General features: G+C 35.3%; 1 protein-coding gene across 1 annotated transcript; it reads left to right on the top strand.

Annotated features, from left to right (window-relative positions):
• Positions 1 to 1859: 1859 nt before the first annotated feature.
• Positions 1860 to 13875, top strand: LOC100920969 (carbonyl reductase [NADPH] 1). Its single transcript, XM_003763411.4, has 3 exons — positions 1860 to 2308; positions 3197 to 3304; positions 12234 to 13875. The coding sequence occupies exons 1-3, from the start codon at positions 2023 to 2025 to the stop codon at positions 12668 to 12670; spliced, it is 831 nt and encodes a 276-aa protein (XP_003763459.1). The 5' UTR covers positions 1860 to 2022; the 3' UTR covers positions 12671 to 13875.
• Positions 13876 to 21500: the final 7625 nt, after the last annotated feature.

Raw genomic sequence — 21500 nt, 5'->3', positions numbered from 1 at the left:
TTGCCAAATTCTGTTATTTTTTCCTTCACCAAATCTCTATGTCCCTTTCTCTCCAATCCCATAATTACCATCGTCATTCAGACCATTGCCTCTCGTCTGAACTATTGGCCGCCTAATTGAGGTCTTCCTCCTGGAGTCTCTTCAATCTAATCTTTCACTCTGATCTTCCTAAAGAGCAGGTGATGTTTTTTTGCTTCTCAAAAGATTGCACTATACTTTTTTTTTTTTTCCTTTTCTTTTTAAGATGTACATTATTTCATTAAATATTTCCTGGTTATATATTTTTAAAAATTGGCATTCTTTTTTGAAATTTTTCTCCCTCCTGCTCCTCATTGAGAAGACAAGCAATATATTGATAATAGATGTGAAGTCAATTACACTATTATTTCCAAGATCAAACATAAACTCCTTTATATAATATTTAAAACCCTTCAGAGCCAGGCCTTACCCTTCTTGTGCAATCTTTTTTTTTTTTCTTTTAACACTTTGGTCCTTTCCTGGTACACTGGCTTTCTTATGTTTTCATACTCCAGCCATCTCCAGTCTCCCTACTTGAGCACTCCGGGTCCCCCAGACTCAGAACTTTCTAACTCCTTGTCTTCTGCCTAAGAAGTTCCAACTTTTGTAAAGTGTCAGCACAAATCCCACCCCATGCAAGAATCATTTCCTGTATCCCCTTTAATGCCACATAGTAGGCACTCCATAAATGCTTGCTAATGCTTTATCTCACATGGGGTAAACTGTTAATCTATCATAGAGACAAATTTTCCAAGATATTTCCCACTAATTCTTTGTGTATCCTGGCAGTTTTCCAGATATGCAACTCACTGTTCTGCCACCACACCTGGGTGCATTGAACTAAAACTTCCAGAGGCTAAATTAGAGGGAAATTAGGAGAGAAGTGGGGGTGGGAGAAATAAATTAAGGGGAAAACAAGGTTGTTTTTTTTTTTTAATTTTTGATGATTCTTTTATTTACAATCCAATAACTTCCCTGTAAATCGTCAATTTCCAGCTCTTTCTTTAACAGGAAAAAAATCAAATTAGTGTAAAGTTATTTCACAACTGTCTTCTCTCATTAAATGAGTCAACAGCACCCAACATCTAGGGATTTGCTCAGGGCATTCCCAAATCAGCAGCTGTTTTTGTCACATATACATTAATGAGCATTGTCATACACAGAATTCTCTGACAATGCTCATTAATGTGTATGTGACAAAAACATACTTCACTCATAAAAACGATTCACTCATAAACATCACCATTCACAAAAAAAAAAAAAAAAGCTTACAAATAAGATGAAATCATCAAGGGAGAAATTATAGATATTTTTAATATACCATATGAAATTCTTTTATTTGCTTTTGGTAATTAAGTCACTCCACGTATTTACATATCAATTATTATGGAACTCACTAACAATCAGACTTTTCTACAAATTAAAAAATAGCAAAGGAATTACTTGCCAAGTTATAAAATGTTTTGATGGATTTTGAAAAATATCACCTCACTAATAAGAATGAAAATAGAAACCAAGTCTATAGTAACTAGTATGAAATTCAATTAAGTTAAAATATTTATAGCTGAAGCTGAGATCAATAAGTAAATGAGTGGAGAAGGGTCTAGTTTATAACAGTAAGACTACCAAAAACAAGCATTTAGGAGCTAAATAATTATCCCAAGAGAGCAACCGAGGGAGATAAAAGAAAATGTATCAACTTTTTTAAAGGTTTGGGGGGGGGTTTGTTTTTTGCTTCCCCCCCCCCTTCACCTGGAACTTTAGAGGAGAAAAACAGACGAGTGTAGAGGCGGAGAAGAGACCTTGGGAAGTTACGCACTCAGGCTCAGCCAGTAGCCCTAGGCGGGAGGAGCTGCGCCTGCGTGTGTGGGCTTTAGAACCTGTGCCTGTTCCCCCTTGCCGCTCGGGCATTAACGCTCGCTTTCCCTCCCGGTTTGCGTGTCCCAGAGCACTAGTTCCCCCGGTCCCTGTTTTGGATTTCCTGCCCTGCACCGCAGCCCAGTCATGTCTTCCAACAAAGTGGCCGTGGTGACCGGGAGTAACAAGGGGATCGGCTTCGCCATCGTGCGGGATCTGTGCAAGAAATTCTCCGGGGACGTGATTCTCACCTCCAGGGATGTGACCCGGGGCCAGGAGGCTGTGAAGAAGCTGAAGGAGGAGGGGCTGAACCCTCTTTTCCACCAGTTGGACATCGATGACCTGCAGAGCATCCAGACCCTGGGCAAATTTCTTAAGGAGCGTTACGGGGGTGTGGATTTGCTTGTTAACAATGCTGGAATGGCCTTCAAAGGTATGGAAAGGGGGTGAGACGGTTTGTGAATGAAAGTCACTAAAATTGAGCATACTGACAGTAAAACTTCCTCCAAGAAAAAAAAAAAAAAGTCTTTGGGGCAAGTGACCTTAGAATTCAAGGTTTGTAATAGTCATAGATTGCTAATGCATTCTCCTCTTGGTGACCGCATGGATCTTACTGCCCAGGGTTTCTTGGCAGAAATACTGGAGTGGTTTGCGGGTTTTCTGGAGAATCGGTGGCAAAAGGGTTAAGTGACACAGCTAGTAAGTATCTGGGACCTAATTTGAGCTCAAATATTATCCAGCGCTCCAACTCAGGAAATTTCTATCATTTTGTTTGTATCTCCTTTTGACTTATTGATGTAGATGTAGCCTTCTAGCAGAGCGCAAACAGGATACTTTGTGTTATATCCCCAGTGGTGTTTTTGTTTGCACATAGTTTCTTCCCTAAGTCCTTGTGAAATTGCTAAATATTTGTACTTTACAAAGATATTGACGAAACTCTCCGGTTTCTGTATTTCCCAAGGTGTCAAATTCCGGGAGGTGATTGGGAATGTTATTGTATATCTCCAAATACATTTTATGTAATCACAGATTCCATTTATATGTATGCTCTCTCCGAAGTTTTAGCCTCTAACTGTGCTGAGGTCATAATGCACTGACTAGCCTGGATATTTTGGTGGAGTTTTCATTTTTCCTGCAACTCTTAAGTGTGCTCTTAGATTGAGCACAAAGTCTAGAGTTCAACTGTAACTTTGAATATTTAGATATTAGATATTAACTACCTGTGTGATTTCTTTGCTTTACAAATAGAAATGCTCAATTTGATTACTGTTTCAATTATTCTGATTTTTTTTTTTTGCCTCTTCCACCTTTTTTTTCTTAGTTGCTGATACCACACCTTTTCCTGTTCAAGCTGAGGTGACCATGAAAACCAACTTTTTTGGTACCCGAGCTGTATCTGCAGAATTACTGCCTCTGATAAAACCCCAAGGTAAATATTTGAAGTTCAAAACACTACCCTTGTATGTACAAAAAGGAAAGATCTAGAACTAGCAAACATATAGTAAACAAAACAGAAGTTCTGGCTCCAATTCTAAAAATGTTGTCTTTGCTGATTATTCCAAAGGTCTGGGCCTTCATTCTAACAGTTGTAAAGTAGAAATGAGATTTGATAATCTCTAATGCCACTCCCACCTCTGTGTCTAGGTTACATGGTTCCTCCCTTTTAATTCAGGGAGATTGGGAAATGTTTGGCTAAATTATTTGAAGTATGACTTAGCCAAAAAAAAAAAAAAAAAAAAATGCAGATCTCTGCATCAAGATTTCTCTCCCTACAAAAGATAAAGAATTTAGGAATTCAGGGTTTTTTTCCCCCCATGAAGATCTAAAAAATAATTTATCCCCAAAGGAGATATATTTAATTTAAATGATTTGGAAAATGCTGCTTGGGACACCCCCACACCTTTAGAGGAAGTTTTTTCCTCTGAATAAGATCTCCTCATTGGTAACTGTAGCCCCCCCACCCTACCACCAGTCTTGTGTGGGACAAAGACCACTGACTCAAATAAATCAAGATTTCTCAAGGTAGAAGCAGAAAGAAATTTTATTATGATCTTGCAAGAAAAGGTGTTTCCCTCCCAACAAGCAGTCAGGCAGAGAAAGGCAGTTTTCATTTAATCATGTAGCAACAATTCCACTTTCTAGCCACACTCAGGAATAATCAGGTGGGTTCTTATTCAAAAGAACACCACTGGGTAATCAAGTCAAGAAGGAACCCATCTTAAGGGGAGGGGGCAAGATTGTCCTCACGGCTCTTGCCCAAATACTTATTTCCACCTGTAACAATTGAGGATCATACGCTTCTAAGTAGCTTGTGGCATATTCCTTTCAGATGAATTACTGAGTTGATCCATCAAATAATCACACTTGAATTTAACTCAAATAATATCAGCTAAAATCCCAGGAGATTTTATCTCATATAGCAAATCTCATTAATCAAAGCTTCAGATGAATTATCTCTCAAGGATCACATATCCTAAATAAGTATTGACTATGATCTTATATTGATAATAGTAAGAAATTCATTTGAGGAAGTTCACAGCTTATCTTTCATATCTAAGTACATGGTTTTAAGTCCAACATTGGAGAAATCGTTTTGCTTTTAAAATGTTCAATAAATAGAAAAATTCTAAATTGTATATTTAGTATATATGTTTATATAGTAGAAACATATTCAAAGAGACAAGGGCATAAACTGCTATTCTCAGAATTCCTTTAAATAATGGGTACAGCTTTAAGATGACAATACAACCAATTAAAACAGTTTACTAAACTTTACATATACATAAGAGATTTTATTTAACATATTTTGACCCTTTGTAGCAAAAACTCATTCTGACATAAAGAAACATAAATCTCTTTTATATGTAACAAACTGCTATATTATTAATAAACCTATTCCTTGTTTGGAGACTAAAATCTAAACAAACTCCTTTCCCAGAGCTGACAAGATGGTTTCAAGAAGCATAGTATTTAATTTATTAAATAGGGGGATCAAGGGTCCCAGAGGAGGGGCTGAGCTTGATGTTCCTACCTGTTCACTCCAACTATCCTTAGGATTTTTCTTTGATATATCTCCCTACCCCACCAAAACATTAATTGCCCTGGCACAAAGTCCATTTTTGTAGGTTACAAATTATCCTCGGCAGTCAGTCCATTCTTGAGATTTCTCCCCAAGTCCTCCAACCTTGGTGAAGAGTCTTCTCTCTTCTCAGCCTCTGGACCATGGTCATCAGTAACATCTGATAAGGTCCTTCTCACTCCGAGCCTTCCACAATTTAAAAGGCACCCAGTCTCCTGGAATTAGAAACTCCATAGGTGTTGTCTGGGCCAGTTATTTCCCAAGGGCTGAAAAGGATAAGGAACTTCCAGTATATAATTCTTAAAATCTTATTCTTTGGGGCAGCTAGGTGGTGTAGTGGATAGAGCACCAGCCCTGAAGTCGGGAGGACCTGAGTTCAAATCTGCCCTCAGATACTTAACAGTTCCTATCTGTGTGACCCTGGGCAAGTCACTTAACCCCAACTGCTTGGGTGGGGGCTGAGGGGTGGGTTATTACTGATTGCAATCTTACTTTTCCCTCCAGTGATATAGTGTATTATTTAACACACACATACCACATCCTCTGGATTTCTCAAATTGATTTAAAGTGGGGATTTTTTAAACCTTCCTTCTCTCTGCCATTCATATTCTACCAAAAGAGGGTACATTTTAATTCTGAAACCAGTTGTATAATTCAGTCTCTATTTGACAAGTTATTCCCACCTCTGGTATTTACATCTATCCATATATAGGAGTGACTTCTCCTGACTAATTTACAGATCGAGGATCTCTCCACTCCAGTAACTATTAATCTCATTTTTGCTTTTGTTCTACACCTACAGTAATTACCAACTGTAGATTTTAACATAATGAACAGTCTTAGAATTTTCATAAGTAACAGCCAAATGATCAGCTGTAATTTCCTCTTTAATTCACAAGTAGGTAGAAATACCCAATTTCCTAAATTACATTTAATGAATTAGTAAAACTGATAATAACAGATTCTTTAACACTTTTTCCACCTCCTGTTAGTTTTTTGATTTAGGGTACGAGATAAGCCAAATTTGGCTTCTACAGTCTCAGAAAGAACCCACTGGCTTATCAGTTCAGGTAGAACTGAACCAATCTATATCACAATCAATTAAGTTTCTAATTTTAACACACATACCAATTTAACGTTATTTTAAAATTAACCAGTACAAAATCATAAAAAGCATTTACAGATTTGATATAACTCCTGCTCATGTGACAGTCTCACAATAGCTTTCAGGAGGGAGACTTGGAGTTCCTGTTTCTAAGTCAGATGGTTTTTGGTAAATGAAACAGGCCTAAGGTCATTAAAGTCATATTTCTCATCAGAAAAGCAATTCCCTTTTTATATATTTAGCTAAAGAAAGTATACAGTTTAGCAGCAATTTTTTAAAAAGTTTGTTTAAAAAAAATACTGATCATTAGAATAAGACAACCGTGTAAGGTAGCTGGTCTCCATTCAGATGAGTTAAGGCAGTCTTTGGAGTAAGAAGTGCTTTAACATCCTGAGGACCTGGATGAGAGAACATTGTACAGATGATTTCTTCCTAGAGACCAGTGATATTTTAAATAATCAGATGGTTTCATTTTCTAAATCTCCAGAGAGTTGAATACTCAGAATAGCAATAGGCCAAAAAATATAGAGCAAACTACACAGGTTACCAGGTGGATAGGGTTGTGTTGGAGCCAATTTGAACCCAAGCTGATTGCTCAGTTTTCATAAACATTTACACTTTGGAAATCAGCAGATGTTAGAAATCACAGCTTGATTTATTGTGGATTTTCTAGACTTAAAAAGATAATAGAAAAATGTTAATAATGTAGATATCCTGTGTCCTGTGTATATCTCGAACACTACACACTGCTCCCATCTCCAGTAACAGCATTGAACTGATCCCTTCCCTATTCCTAGATGATTTTTTAGTTGCTATATCACACTGCTAATTCACTTAGTTAACTTTGTAATCCGTTAAAACCCCTGAATTTTTCAGAACTTTTATAAAAATGCCTCCCCAATCATGAATTTCATCTTATTAGATTCAGCCAGGATTCTAGCTTGCCAGGGTCCTTTTCTTGGTTATCAGCTGTTTCCCTCTCCCCCTCCCCCTTTTTTTCCCCTGTCATTTCCTATGTAAAAAGGCATTCACGTGTACTTATTTTGTATTTAATTTATACTTTAATATATTTAACATATATTGGTTAACCTGCCATCTAGGGGAGGGGGTGGGGGAAAGGAGGGGAAAAATTGGAACAAAAGATTTGGCAATTGTCAAAGCTGTAAAATTACTCATGCAAATAATTTGTAAATAAAAAGCTATTTAAAAGGGGGGGCGGCATTCACCTATCTACCATCGACAGAAACTAATCATTCTGAGCAAAGGTCTTATTCTTTGATCCTCCTCTGTTGAAATGGACCAAAAAAACAAACTTTCCTATCTTCCCTCACCCAGTTCTAGGTCATTCTGAACTTGGAACATTGCTAACACTATTTTTTTTTTAAATAGCCTTTTATTTACAGGTTATATGTATGGGTAACTTTACAACATTGACAATTGCCAAACCTCTTATTCCAATTTTTCCCCTCCTTCTCCCCACCCCCTCCCCCAGATGGCAGGATATCCAGTAGATGTTAAATATATTAAAATATAAATTAAATACAAAATAAATATACATAACCAAACCGTTATTTTGCTGTACAAAAAGAATCGGACTCTGAAATATTGTACAATTAGCCTGTGAAGGAAATAAAAAATGCAGGTGGGCAAAAATGTAGGGATTGGGAATTCAATGTAATGGTTTTTAGTCATCTCCCAGAGTTCTTTCGCTGGGTATAGCTGGTTCAGTTCATTACAGCTCCATTGGAACTGATTTAGTTCATCTCATTGCTGAGGATGGCCAGGTCCATCAGAATTGGTCATCATATAGTATTGTTGTTGAAGTATATAAGGATCTCCTGGCCCTGCTCGTTTCACTCAGCATCAGTTCGTGTAAGTCTCTCCAAGCCTTTCTGAAATCATCCTGCTAACACTATTTTTATAGGACTGTGCTGCACTCTAGCAATCATCTGTATATTTTTATTCAAAATCTTGATTTGATTAGTGAGTTCCCTATACATCCAGTTTGGTCTTTTAAGACAGATCCCATTTTCTTCTTACTCATAAGAATTGTGGTGCTATTGCATCTTCATAATTTCATTCTCAATCATTTGTATGTCTCCTAGGCTGACTTTTCTTAAAATACTTTGGTCCATGGAATCTTACATTTTTTTTCTCTGAACTCTTTGAAATATGTTTTCCTAAAAGCTAAGTCAAACTAGATTATCTTTTAAAAAGCTATTAAAAACCTTAGTAGTTTGTGATTTTGACAAAAATTCCTTTGTATACTTATGTTTGTTTTAGTCTATCCCAGAGTATGGTTATTCAAAGGATAATTATAGCAAAAAGAAAATTTCTGATTTGCTTTTCTTTTTTTTTATGTAACACTATAGACTGATCCACTAACCCACCATGGGCCAGTGTTATTCATTCAACAGATTTTTTTTTCTTTTAACACCTATGTTAGGTACAATGAGAAGGGTACCAAAAATACATAAAATGTAACGATACAAAATAATATGAATACTATAATTTTTTTTTTCATAACAGAATAGAAAAAATGATTTTACATGAAACTGCAAATCTATTGTGTATAATTTTACTATTTCTTTTAAATACACAATAAAGTTATTAACTTTTCTTTCCTTTTTCCTTCTCCCTACTTCATCTCTTCCCTAGAGATGTGTGTATATGTGTGTTAAAATATATGTGAAACCATTCTATACATACGTCTTATTTATCAGTTCTTTCTCTGGGTACAGATAGAATCTTCATGTCTTTTGCAGTTAATTTGGCTGTTTATAATAAAGTAAAATATTCTTTCAGAATTGTTTCTAAAACAATATTGTTACGCCGTACATTCTCTTGGTTCTGCTCATTTCACTGTTTTTTATGCAAGTCTCTGTTTTTCAAAGATCACTGAGCTAATTATTTCTTATGTCACAGTAGTATTCTATCAAAGTCATGCACCACAACTTGTTCAGCCATTTCCCAGTCAAGACTTCCCTGTAATTCTGTGCCACCACGAAAAGAGCTGCTAAGAATATTTTAGAACATGGAGGTTCCTTTTTTCCTTGGGAAACGGGCTTAGTAGAAATTATCATCTGCCATAGTCAGATGTGTGAAGAAAGATTTATTTGAGCTTGGCCTCCAGAACCCCCCTTCTTACACTGTGGTTCACAATCTTATATGGGATCTCATAAGTGAATTGGGGATTGTTAAATTATGATTTATTATGCATAAATGTTTGATTTGTATACCTGTATATCTGGGGTCATGTAAAAATTTCTTGAGTGAAAAGGGTCATGATTGGAAAAAGTTTAAGAAGCCCTGCCCTAGAGGATAGATTGGACTTGGATAACCGGAGATGAGGGGGAAAAAACATAGATGGAATAGAGAGCACAGAAAAAGACAGGAAAGAAAAAGGCGATTTTTATTCTTATTAAACATGCCTACAAGACCTTAATTCCATTTTTCTCTGAGAATCAGCCTTCTTAGATCTCAATCATATCCAAAGCAAAAAGTTGCATTATTAATAATATGAATATCTCTCTTAAAAACTAATGAGGAAAAAAAAAACTGTTGGTTGACAAGAAATAGTTTATTTAGCTGTGCTCTGGTAAACATTTAACAACATGATTGTAAAAATGTTATGTGCTCAATAAATTTTTCTTTTTGAAAAATTACTCTTATTTTTATTTCTTAATGTGCCTATGAATGAGGTACTCTAGAATTTATTTTTTTTGTAGTGAGAGTGGGGAGGCAGAGGGAGAGGAAGCTTTACTGAAAGGAGGTACAAAGACCACACAAGATGGTGATCTTTCTGATTTTAAAGAACTGGGAAAACTTTGAAACCCCAAACTGTTCAGTAATAGGCAAATCACCATTGCCTAGTTGTGACTAAGCTTGGGAAATGTATTAGATGGTTGTCCTGACTTTAGGTGAGGTCTCCGACAGAACCCAGGCCTGTCCTGGGAAAGGCTAAGTCCAAGGACCTTGACATGAAGGGATGAAATGCCTAAAGAGGCTTCTGCCAGCCCCAGGACAGGGACCCTCCATCCTTCTAAGAGTCCCTCAGTTGAAGATTGCCAGCTGGTGCCGCAGTGATGTAAAGTAGCATCTCCTAAATTTTTTCTACCTGCAACCCCTTTTCTTCAGAGAAATTTTTACATGACCTTGGATATGTAGGCATATAAAATAGGTATACAAGTCAAACATTTATTGACAATAAATAGTAATTTTGCAACTCATAGTTTAAGAAGCTTTGGTATAAATTACAAGTGGCCTAGAGGAAGTAGAGTGAACCAGTAAGAGTTAATCCATTAGTGTGATCCATGGCAGCAGAAAAGGGAGCACTGGGTAGTGAGCCATCATTAGCCCTGGCAGTAAGGAGCTGAGCTGTGGAGAAGAGTGCTCCTAGGGGTCCAAGCCAAGTGAGGGGTAAGTTGAGGAGGTTTCCAGAGGGGATGCTACATGTAAAATCGTGATAATGAGGCATTTTGGAAAATTTCTGTTTAGAAAGATCATAGGGATTACAGAATATTGTAACCAAAAGGAACTTCAGAAATGATCATGCCATCTTATTTTACTTTTCAAATAAGTTACCTTTATTGCCTAGAATATTCCTTTAGAATAAAAAATATTCCTTAGAATTCCAGCACTCTGACCAAGGTCACTCATTTGCTTAGTGGAAAATCCATTGAGATCAACACACATTTATAATCTGACTCCCAGCCTCCATTTCCTTATCTACATTAAAAGTCCCATAAAAATTTCACATTGGTTCTTACTATCTTGCATATAAATTATTACACTCTGGGATTCTCCCCAAGTGTTTGAAATAAGTATTTGCATGATTGAGATATATATATATATCTATATAAAATACCTTTCTCATAGTATGTATATACATAGATGTGTGTATAAGTATATGTGTATGCATGTCTGTGCATATATGTATATATCTGTATGTGTGTATATATATGCATTATATGAGTGTGTATTTATATATGTATGTGTGTATATGTATATAAAACCTGTGCATTTTTGTTAAACACTCAATAAGCTTCCTAGTAACAGCTTACTGAATATCTAAATAACTTTAAAATAATTTTTTACATCAGCAGAGGAAAACTAACTCTTAATAATCATAAGTAAAAAAAGATGAAACAGTATTGTGATCAGTGGAACAACTAATCACGGCTCCCAAGAAGACTAGTGAGTTACATATCTCACCTCTTGGGCATGAACTATGGATACAGAAGGAGATATTTGTCCCAGACACAACCCAATACATCAGTTCGTTTTGCTTGACTTTTTTTTTTAAGAGAATGCTTTTAGAAGGGGGGATTATTGTGGAGATACAGCAAAAAGTGATGCAAAAAAAGAAAGCCCTCCAAAATGGAGAAAAATTAACTTTAAAAAAAAAAAAGCAAGCAGAAGAAACTTCAGACAAAAAAAACAAGTTGTATGTAATAGAATTGTGGTTGTAGATGCCGTTTGTATGGAAATGATAATAATTAATGACCATAGGTTCACAATGAAAAATGTGTATTTTGAATATAGCATTCATTCATTTTCCACAGTGTCCCTCTGTGATTCTTTGCCAGGCTGTAGATATGGCCCTAGCTCCATACAGATTTTCACAGGACCACACTAGCTTCACCTTTATCTGACAATAAAATTTTTATTATACCACCCATGCAAGAAAATACATTTAAATCAACAGGACCATTTTTACTTCTTGTCATTTGAAAGGTACATGCAAAGATATCTGCGTAGGGCTAAGGTCTATACTCTCTTTGGGTTAATTTCATGATTTTATAACCAGTTTGAAAGGAAATTCTTTCCTTTTTTCTCACTGTTTGAGAAGAGTTTTAATTAAATATTGATAAGTTCAATTCTTCATACAACATTGCCATCTCTGTTCATATATACAATTAAGTACTGCAGATAGTGCATTATTTTTTTCCCATCTATTCATTTATTATTCCTTTGGAAAATAATTTTTAGAAGTGTGAACAAACATAGCTTCCTGTCCTACCAAAATAAAAAGTTGCATCCTCAACTATTAAAAATGTACATGCATCTCAATATCTCAAAAATTAATGAAGAAATAACTATAAATTACATTCTTTAAGAGAATGCTTTGTGAAAACAACATAACAAAGGATATCTTCGTATGTCTTATTGCAGGTAGAGTGGTTAATGTCTCCAGCATGGTGAGCTTACGTTCTCTTAAAAACTGCAGCCCAGAACTGCAGCAGAAGTTTCGGAGCAGCACGATCACAGAGGACGAGCTGGTGGGGCTCATGAACAAGTTTGTAGAAGATACAAAGAAGGGAGTGCATGAGAAGGAAGGATGGCCTAACTCTGCTTATGGAGTGTCCAAGATTGGAGTCACTGTCTTGTCTAGAATCCATGCCAGGCAACTGAATGAGCAGAGAAAGGGGGATAATATTCTTCTAAATGCCTGCTGTCCAGGATGGGTGAGAACCGACATGGCAGGGCCCAAGGCTACCAAAAGTCCAGAAGAAGGAGCTGAAACCCCAGTTTATTTAGCTCTGTTACCCCCAAATGTTACAGAACCTCATGGCCAATTTGTAATGGAGAAAAAGGTTGAAAAATGGTAATTTTAATTTGTGAATCCATTTTAGTAATACTTGAATGTTATACATCTAGAGTTTGATTTAAAAATACATTTAGAAAGAAATAAAAATAAAAGTATTTTGTAGCTGTGTTATCACAGCTAATTCCTATAAGATATTCTCTTTGAGTTGCCTACTTCTCACATAAGTCTAACAGATTTATAATAACTAAATGTTTGTAATATATTTTTAAAAAAGGCAAAATTCAGATCATCTAAATGGAATAAAAAGTTTTCAAAAAACTCCCAATAAATCATTAAGTACTCTGAATCAATTTTAGTCATCCATAACTAAGTTTTACATACATCTTCTGCATCATCACAGAAATAAATAATACATGAAGGTTTCTTAATGCTGGGGAAGTTCTGGTATAACAGGTGAATAAGACAGGGTTCAAGAGAGACACTTGTGCTTTGGGATATTTACTAGACCATTTATTATAGGCTGTCAGGATGACCTAGTAAAATACCTTTCTCAATATTGCAAGCTACCTCTTTTGCAAAGCTTCCTTCTATAGGAATATAAGGTTTCTGTTATAAATTTCCAAGATATTTTGTTAATTTTAGGATCTTTTGACTGTTATTAACTTTGGCAGGTTACTCAAACATATTCCTTTAAAAAAAAGTTTTGTGTTTAACAAATGTATATTTAATTCTGTATACTTGTGTTTAATAAGTATACAGAATTTTGTATTTGGAATTATATATATGTTCTATTTTGGGAGAAATTATAGCAAAAATCAAGCTCAATTAGAGCAGTGGAAAGAATAAAGGCTTTATAATCAGAATATGGATTTGAACTTTAGGTCTGCTACTTATTATGTGATCTTGTGTGTCATTTAAATTCCTCAGACTCTTAACAATTCTCAACCTAAACAGGATTCTTTGTGAATCACATAATCCAATACAGGATTAAGTTAGTAGCCATTTAAAGGCTAAGATGTAATTGGGAAGTGTAAAATTATCTGACTCTACAGGGCTTTTTTGGATCAGTTATCTTTTAATCTTTTTTTAATGTTTATTCCCAGAAAGAGTTTTATACCAAGGTTGCCAAACCAAGATTATGCCTTTAGTCACATATGTTATGGAGGTTTTTTTGTTTGTTTGTTTGTTTGTTTTGCTGTTAATTAAGGCATTTTAGCTTGTGCTCTCAATGAGAAAGAAAATAATTACACGATAATTTCAATGAGATTGGTTTTTGTTTATTTTGGAGGCCTTTGTGATTTTGTGTGGCGGTCTTTTACCCATCACAGGTTGATATTTTGGGATAAACAATTATTTTTACATTGAAACAGGACACAGGTAATGAAATATTGGGCTTGGTGTTTTATATTACCTTCACAAAGCTGCTTCTCTGGGCCTTCCCACTGGTCCTAAATAGGTGACTTAAATCCAGTTCAGTAGTTAGTGGAGCCACTCAGGATAATTATTATTGCCTCAACTTGTCCTCCCATAAAGTAGCTCATTAATATTTTGCAGTTCTGTTACCACCACTTTGAACCTCATTCAGTGTGAGAAAGACCAATTGATCAACGAAGCTCTAGGAAATGTTCACTGAAGGCTAGGACTTACCATGAGTTGAAATTACAGGCTCCTCCATAATTGCCTGGGACTACCAAAGAATGGGAGGAGTCTGTTAAGAATGTCCCCTCTCAGTAGAAAAGAGAGAACTATAGGAGACTAAATATGGATTAAAGCATATTCTTTTCGCCTTTTTGTTGTTCTTTCCTTGATTTTTTTTTCCTTTTGCTCTGACATTTCTTGTACAACATGACAGATATGGAAATATGTTTAAAAGAATTCACACATATTTAATCTACATCACATTGCTTGTTCTCTTGGGGAGGGGGCAGATAAGGGAGGAGAAAAAATTTGGAACACAGTTTTGCAAAAATGAATGTTGAAAACTATCTTTACATGTATGTGGAAAAATAAAATGCTAATTGAAAAAATGAAGGGGCTCAAGGAGCTGGCAAGAAGCGGGAGCTGGATTCAGCAGTACCAGGAGTCCACCTAACCCATTCCAAGCTACTATTCTGTGATTCACTGATTTTTCCACTTGTTTTCTGGGACCTTTTGATTTGACTCACCCAACCCTGATAAATGTTTATCAAATGATTGACTAGAATAATTTCAGTAGGATTGTTTTTTGTTTGTTTTGTTTTATAGGAGATCTTCTTTCTCTGATTTTGTATGGGGTATAAGTCTTGGTTTTTTGCTTAAGGGTTCATCTCACAAGTTGTTATTTTGAGATTAACAACTATTGCCTTGAATGATCCTTTTTCCAAGAGCTGGGATCTTCCTATATGAGTGGCTCCCCTCCAAACCTCCGGGTCCCACCCTCTGTTGGAGGTGCTGCTTTGTCACTAAAGTGCTCTTAGTTGAGGTTTGAAGTTGGGACAGAAGGAGGCACTTGCTCATTTAAACAGTGGAAGCTTATTTTGCTCCAACCCAGCAAGAATGCAAAACAATGACACTTTTTGGAACATAGCCCTCCATTTGAAAATGCATGTGTTCTATAATTTTAACAGTTAACATGTTGAATTACTTGCTATCTAGGGGAGAGGGAAGGGGGGAAATTCAGAATACAAAGTTTTGTAAGGGTAAATGTTGAAAAATTATCCATGCATATGTTTTGAAAATAAGCTTTAATTTAAAAAAAAAAAGCAAAAAAAAAAAAAATGTTCAGATAAGGTATGAGATACAGATGAACTTAAGATACCCATCAAGGTTGAGAGATTGTCCGAAGAATTTTTTTATGCTCCCTAGAGATTAAGCTGCAACAGGGAAGCTGGGTCTACTCCATGTTATCTAAAAGGTTTGTGGAGAGGGGAGAGCAGGAAAGGCAGCTGTGTTAGAAAACTTGGGTCCAGAAAGGCCCCGTTGACAAAGTTATTTTGGCTGTTCCTTTCATAGCTTCTCTGAATCTACTTCTGCCTCAGTTTTTACAAAGCTGGCAAGCTTGATTTCTATAGGCTGCCAAAATCATGGCCGATTTTGCACCTGGATTTCTATCGGTCAAAATCCATCAGGACTTGGAACCTCTTCACATTTAAGAGGCAAAAAGGGTGTCAATATGTCTGCTGTAATTCGTTCAAAATATTTATAAACTGTCTCTCTAATGTATTAACTGAGTTGTGGAGATTGCAAACCAAATTGGTCATTCTGATCAACCTCGACTCTCCACCCACCCCACCATTCCAGCACTTGCACAATAGGATTCCTTGAAAAATGGTACTTTCAGTCATATTTGAATACTTCACGGGTTCTATAATTTTCATAAATCTGTAAGTGGAAAGAACCTTGGGCTCCATCTAGTCCAAATGCTTTCATTTTAATAAGATACCTGAACCAAAGGGATCTCACAGGTAGTAAACATCAAAAGCAAGATTTTAAACCCAATTCCTCTGACTCCAAAGCCTTTCTATTGTGCCACTCAGATATTTCTAACAATACAGCCCACTACGCAACTGTGCTTTCCCATTCTTTATGATTTTTATCTATGTTTTCCCATAAATTTTCCATGTAGAAGCTACCCAATATACTCGAGACTATCTCTAAGTATTTTATATTTGGTTGGCCCCCAGCAACCCAAGGAAGGTCCCATTTTATACATTCTAGGCAGCTAGGTGGTACAGGAGTTGGACATAACCAAAACAACTGAACAATTCCTGCTAGAAAGGAAAATGAAGAAAGGCAAGAAAAAGGGAAGAGAAGGGCATGAAAGGACAGGATAGAATAAGAGAAAAAAGAAAGGGCAGGGAAGGGGCGGGGAAAGGGAAAAGAAGGAAATTTATTTCAGTCTTCTCATATGCAACAGTATGAAATGATTTCAGCTCTTAACTAGCTATAATCAATATCCTAGAACTGTCTTGGACTTACATCGTGCTTCCTAGATTATGATTTTATTGCTTTAGACTAAAATTTTCTCAAGAGATTTAATATATGGATAATGTATTGCACTCAAGAAATGAGATTGCTAGTTATTTTTAATGGTTTCTAAGATTATATTATGTTTTCCAGAGTGTCTTGAAGGAGTCTTCCTAGACATCAATCTGAACTGAAACTGGATCTCATAATTGGCTTTTGGATTGATTTCCTAGAGCAATGGAATTGGATAAAAGTATCTTACTTCATAGTTAGAATATTTCATTGTCTTGGTTTAACATAAGAACTATTTTAAAGGCCATGTATTGTATCAAAGGAATATACATGTTTTTTAGTTACATTTGCAAGTTGCTGAAGATTGCATTTTCTAGCTTCATTCTCTTGGTAGCTATGTAACATGAACTGAAACTTTACAGTGTTCTCATACTCCTATATTAAATATCACTACCACTCTCCTTAGTTGAATGATTTCATTGCCTTAAGATGAAACAGAGCTAACTAGTTAAATGAGATATATACAAAACAAATAGGAGTTTGTTAGTTTAGTTAGCTAGTTGGTGTATATTGGATATAAATATTTTGCTTCCTAGTTGAAAGATTTCATTATCTTAGAAATAGATCTATAATTGGAGAGCAAAAATATTCAAATGTGGTTAAACAAGTTACTGTTTATTATACAAGTTATATTATTTTCAGGAATATATCAGGCTTTTAGTTATTTAAATTCCTAAAGGTTAAATTATATTTTTCTTAAACATTTTTCAGGATTTTCCTACAAGCAGCAATCTAATGTAATCTGGAACTCTCCTTTGGCTATGGAATTCATCTTAGATCTTGGTTTCAATATTTGATTGCTTAAATTGAAACTGTCAACTGAAAATTATGATAATCAATTAGATCAAAAGTATTGGTCTGGAAAAAATGGGCCAACTGCCCCCCCCCCCTTTTTTTTTTTAAAACACATCTAGACATCTGGATGTCCAGTAGATTTAAATTCAGCAATGTCCAAAATTTGAACTCATTATCTGTCCCCCAAATCTTCTCTTCCTACAAAGTTCCCTATTACTATTGAGGAACCACCATCTTCCCAAACTCTCAGGCTCACAAGCTCAGTGTCATGCTCAGCTTCTCACTATTTCACCTCCCTCCTCACCACTTTCCCCCTTTTTTTCCCAAAACCAATCTGTTGCCAAAACTTGGTGATTTCACCTTTGCAATATCTCTTGAAAACATTAACAGTTAACCACTTTCTTAAATTTAGGTGGTTGATAAAACAATAAATCAAGCCCTGACTTTTGGAGTTGTATTTCTGAGGTACAAATCTTCACATTAAATTTAATAGTTCGTTCTCTCAATCTAATACAAATTATTTCCAGCACATCCTTGGCTCCAGTCTCTTTCACTCACCCCAGGAATGGTTCAGATTTTTAATTATTTGTCCACGTTCCTAGGGTAGCTAGATGGCACAGTGGATAGAGTTCCAGGGCTGTAGTCATGAAAACCTGGGTTCAAATTTAGGCTCAGACCCTTCCTAGCCCATCCTATTGTATTCAAGGAATATACTTCATTTAGTTACAAATCAAGGCTATTAAAGTTTATATTGTGGATTTTTTTCCCAAAAAGGTTTTTGAGATTCTTCCTACAGAATCAGTGTTGTAGATGATGAAATAGCTTTCTCTCAACTTTTTTTTTTCCAAAAATGAAAAAAATAAAACCAGTTGAAGTAATGAACAAGAAATCCAAGGAAGAACTAGAACTTTTTTGGATGCTTCCTTATGTTCTCCAAAATGTTACCATGCCCTTCTTTTTTTGGAATCATTGCTACCCAACATCACTTCACCTCTCCCACCCCCACCAGTTAAAAGTTTTCAGTGTTTCACTCCTGCCTGATCAAAGAGTATGCATAGCATAATAATACTTGGAACAGAGTTTCAAATTAGTTTCCAGTTCTACCAAAAGCCCTTCTAGCAATTGTTATTTTTCTTTTTTTCCAACTTTGACAATCTGATGGGTATAGATAGAACTTTAGAACTGTTCAAAACTGGATTTCTCTATTAGCAAGTTAGAGTAATTTTATGTGGCTACTCATAACTTTAGGTCTTTTCCTCCATCTTCAACTAAATCAATTGGGAAATGGCTATTATTCTAATAAAACTGAGTCAATTGATACAGCTTCAAAATGAGACCTTTATCAGAAATTTGCAAATATTTTTTCCTCCTTTAACTTGCTTCTCTTCTAACTTTAGCTATATTAATTTTGTTTATGCAGTTATGTTTGTTAATCAGGTATTTCCCTCCATCTTATTCCCTTAGACTTTTCTTTCTCTTCGTTTCTTGCCTCCTTTTAATTAAATGGAAGAAGAGGGCGCTCAGTATCACTGTTCTGGGTTTATCGCAATCTCCTTTTACTCCCTAGCCCCTCTTCTCTTTCTCTTACTGAGAGCCAAATTACCATCTTATCTTGCCTTTCTTTTATTCCCATTTCATGATCAATTCTTCTTAGTTTTAAATATAGTAAGGTTCCTCCCTTAACCTGCCCTCTCTTATCTGCCCCTTCCTCTATTTTTCTTTCGTTTCCATATTGAGCAAACTATTTCTGTATCCAGTTGTGTGTGGATAGTCTTCTCTTCTTTGAATTGGTCAAATTGGTTAAATATAGTAAGGTTCCTCCCTTAACCTGCCCTCCCTTATCTGCCTCTTCCTCTATTTTTCTTGTTTCCATATTGAACAAACTATTTCTGTTTCCAGTTGTATGTAGTCTTCTCTTCTTTGACCAATTCAAATGTCACCCATTCACCCTCCCTTTCTCTTTATTTATATAATCTTCTATTTGTACACCTTAATTATGAGTTTTTCCCATCTTCTTTTCTCTTCTATCCATCCCCCCAAATGTATTCTTCTTCCATTCCCTTTTCAGTCTTAGATTTCTACTATGATCTCTAGTGATATAGAATTATGAAGGGACACAAGTATAATCTATTAGAATATGAAGTTTTTCTTTACTTATGATTGCTTGCTCATGTTTACTTTTTGTTTCACTTATATCTTACCTTTTTAGAATTTTTATTATTTATCCAATTACATTTAATTTTTAAAAACAAATTTCAAATTTTCTATTCTATTTTGGTCTTTTCATCAGAAATAATAAAAAGTTCTCATCCATTTGAGGTCTGTTCTCTTCCCCCATTCCCCCAATAAATAATTATATTCAGTTTTGCTGCTTAAGTTATTATTTATTGTGAGTCTGTAGCTCTTGGAATATTATATTCCAATTTTTCTAATTTCTGTTTTTTTCTTTTTTTTTTTTTAAAGACTGCTATATCTTGAGTGATTCTGATTATGGCTCCTTTGGTAACTAAATATATTTTTACATTACAGCATTTTTTTCTGCCACCTAGAAGCTCTGGATTTTAGAAATGTACTCAGGAGTTTTGTTTGTTTCTTTCCTTAAAAAGATGACTGGTTTATTCTATTTTCATTTTGCTCTCTGATTCTAACCGATCTGAGCAGCTTTATGATTTTTTTTGAAAAATATTATCTATAACCTCTGTCATGGATTTTAGATGATTCTTAAAATTATTTCTCCTTTATCACTTTCCCAGGTCAGTTATTTTTGTTAAGAGATAATCTTGCATTTAATTCTATTTTGGCAATCCTTTGACCTTGTTTTAATATTTCTTGTTGTTTTACATATCTTAAAACATATTGCAGAATAATTCTGCAGTGCTACTGAGGGATTTGGGTAGGGGCTAGAATAGCCTGTAGTACTATTAGTTAATATTTAGATATTACTTAAGCAAAACACTTTACATATATTATCTCCTTCCATCTTCACAATGCCGTGAGGCAGAAGCTATTATCATTCTCAGGATGAGATAATTATTTGTAAAGCTCTTTGCACAGTGCCATGTAACACCATATGCAGAACATAGCCACATATTATGGCATATACACCAGGCACGTGTCAGGTACTTAATTAAGGCTTCTTCTATTCTCCTTGCCTCTTATTTGTTTGACAGATGAGAAAACTGAGACTGAGAGAGGAGAGGAAACATTGCCCAGGTTCACATTATATTAGTAAATGTCTCAGGCAGGTCTTTTTTTTTTTTTTTTTTTTTTTTTAATTCCCTTCTAATACTAAGACATGATGATTTATGTGTTCTTCCCTCAACTAACTTTCCCATCAAGCAAAAATACAACTTGTCCACATATTTTTCAATATTTTATTTTTGACAGGCATTTACAACATTCCATTCATAGACCTAAAAACATAAAAATAGACCTTCTTTCAGCTTATAAAAGAAATATATAAGAACTTTTGACATAGACACGTCATGACAATATGTACAGAGACAATGAAACCCTCTCCAAGCACCAGATTTTGCAGTATTTTAAAACAGGCCATGTTTCACTGGGTACAGTATATAAGGGCTATTAATAAATCTCTACCTCTCTAATTAATTTTAACAACTGAACCAGAGATAATATGGAACAATGAAGTGATACAAAGGGTATAGAAACCATTCTAAATCTTTTAAGAAAACCAGAGAGTATAGCAAAAGTTTAATAGAATATGACTTTCAAAATATTAAGCTCAAGCCCCTGAAAACCCAAAAGGGAAAGGGGGAGTGAGAGTGGAGGTGGGGAGGATATAGGATAGGAAATCAGGTAAGACTAGAAGGGACATAGAAGCTTTACTGTTTTGGAACATTTTCTATTATGTCTTAAAATATAAAGTTATAAATGATTTTGTATAAAATATAATCCCTAAAGCTACTATAAAATTCAGGTTCTTAAGTACCTACTGATGTGTCAAACACCAAATAGATATTTATCCCCAAAAGAAAGTTTTCATATTTGAGCCCTTCTTTGGAAGTGAACATTTGTGAAATGGGATGGTATGGGGTGGAGGAGCTATAAATCCTCTA

The sequence above is a fragment of the Sarcophilus harrisii genome, chromosome 3 (assembly GCF_902635505.1).
Source record: "Sarcophilus harrisii chromosome 3, mSarHar1.11, whole genome shotgun sequence".
Lineage (NCBI taxonomy): Eukaryota > Metazoa > Chordata > Mammalia > Dasyuromorphia > Dasyuridae > Sarcophilus > Sarcophilus harrisii.
This window is presented reverse-complemented; position numbering and strand designations above follow the sequence as displayed.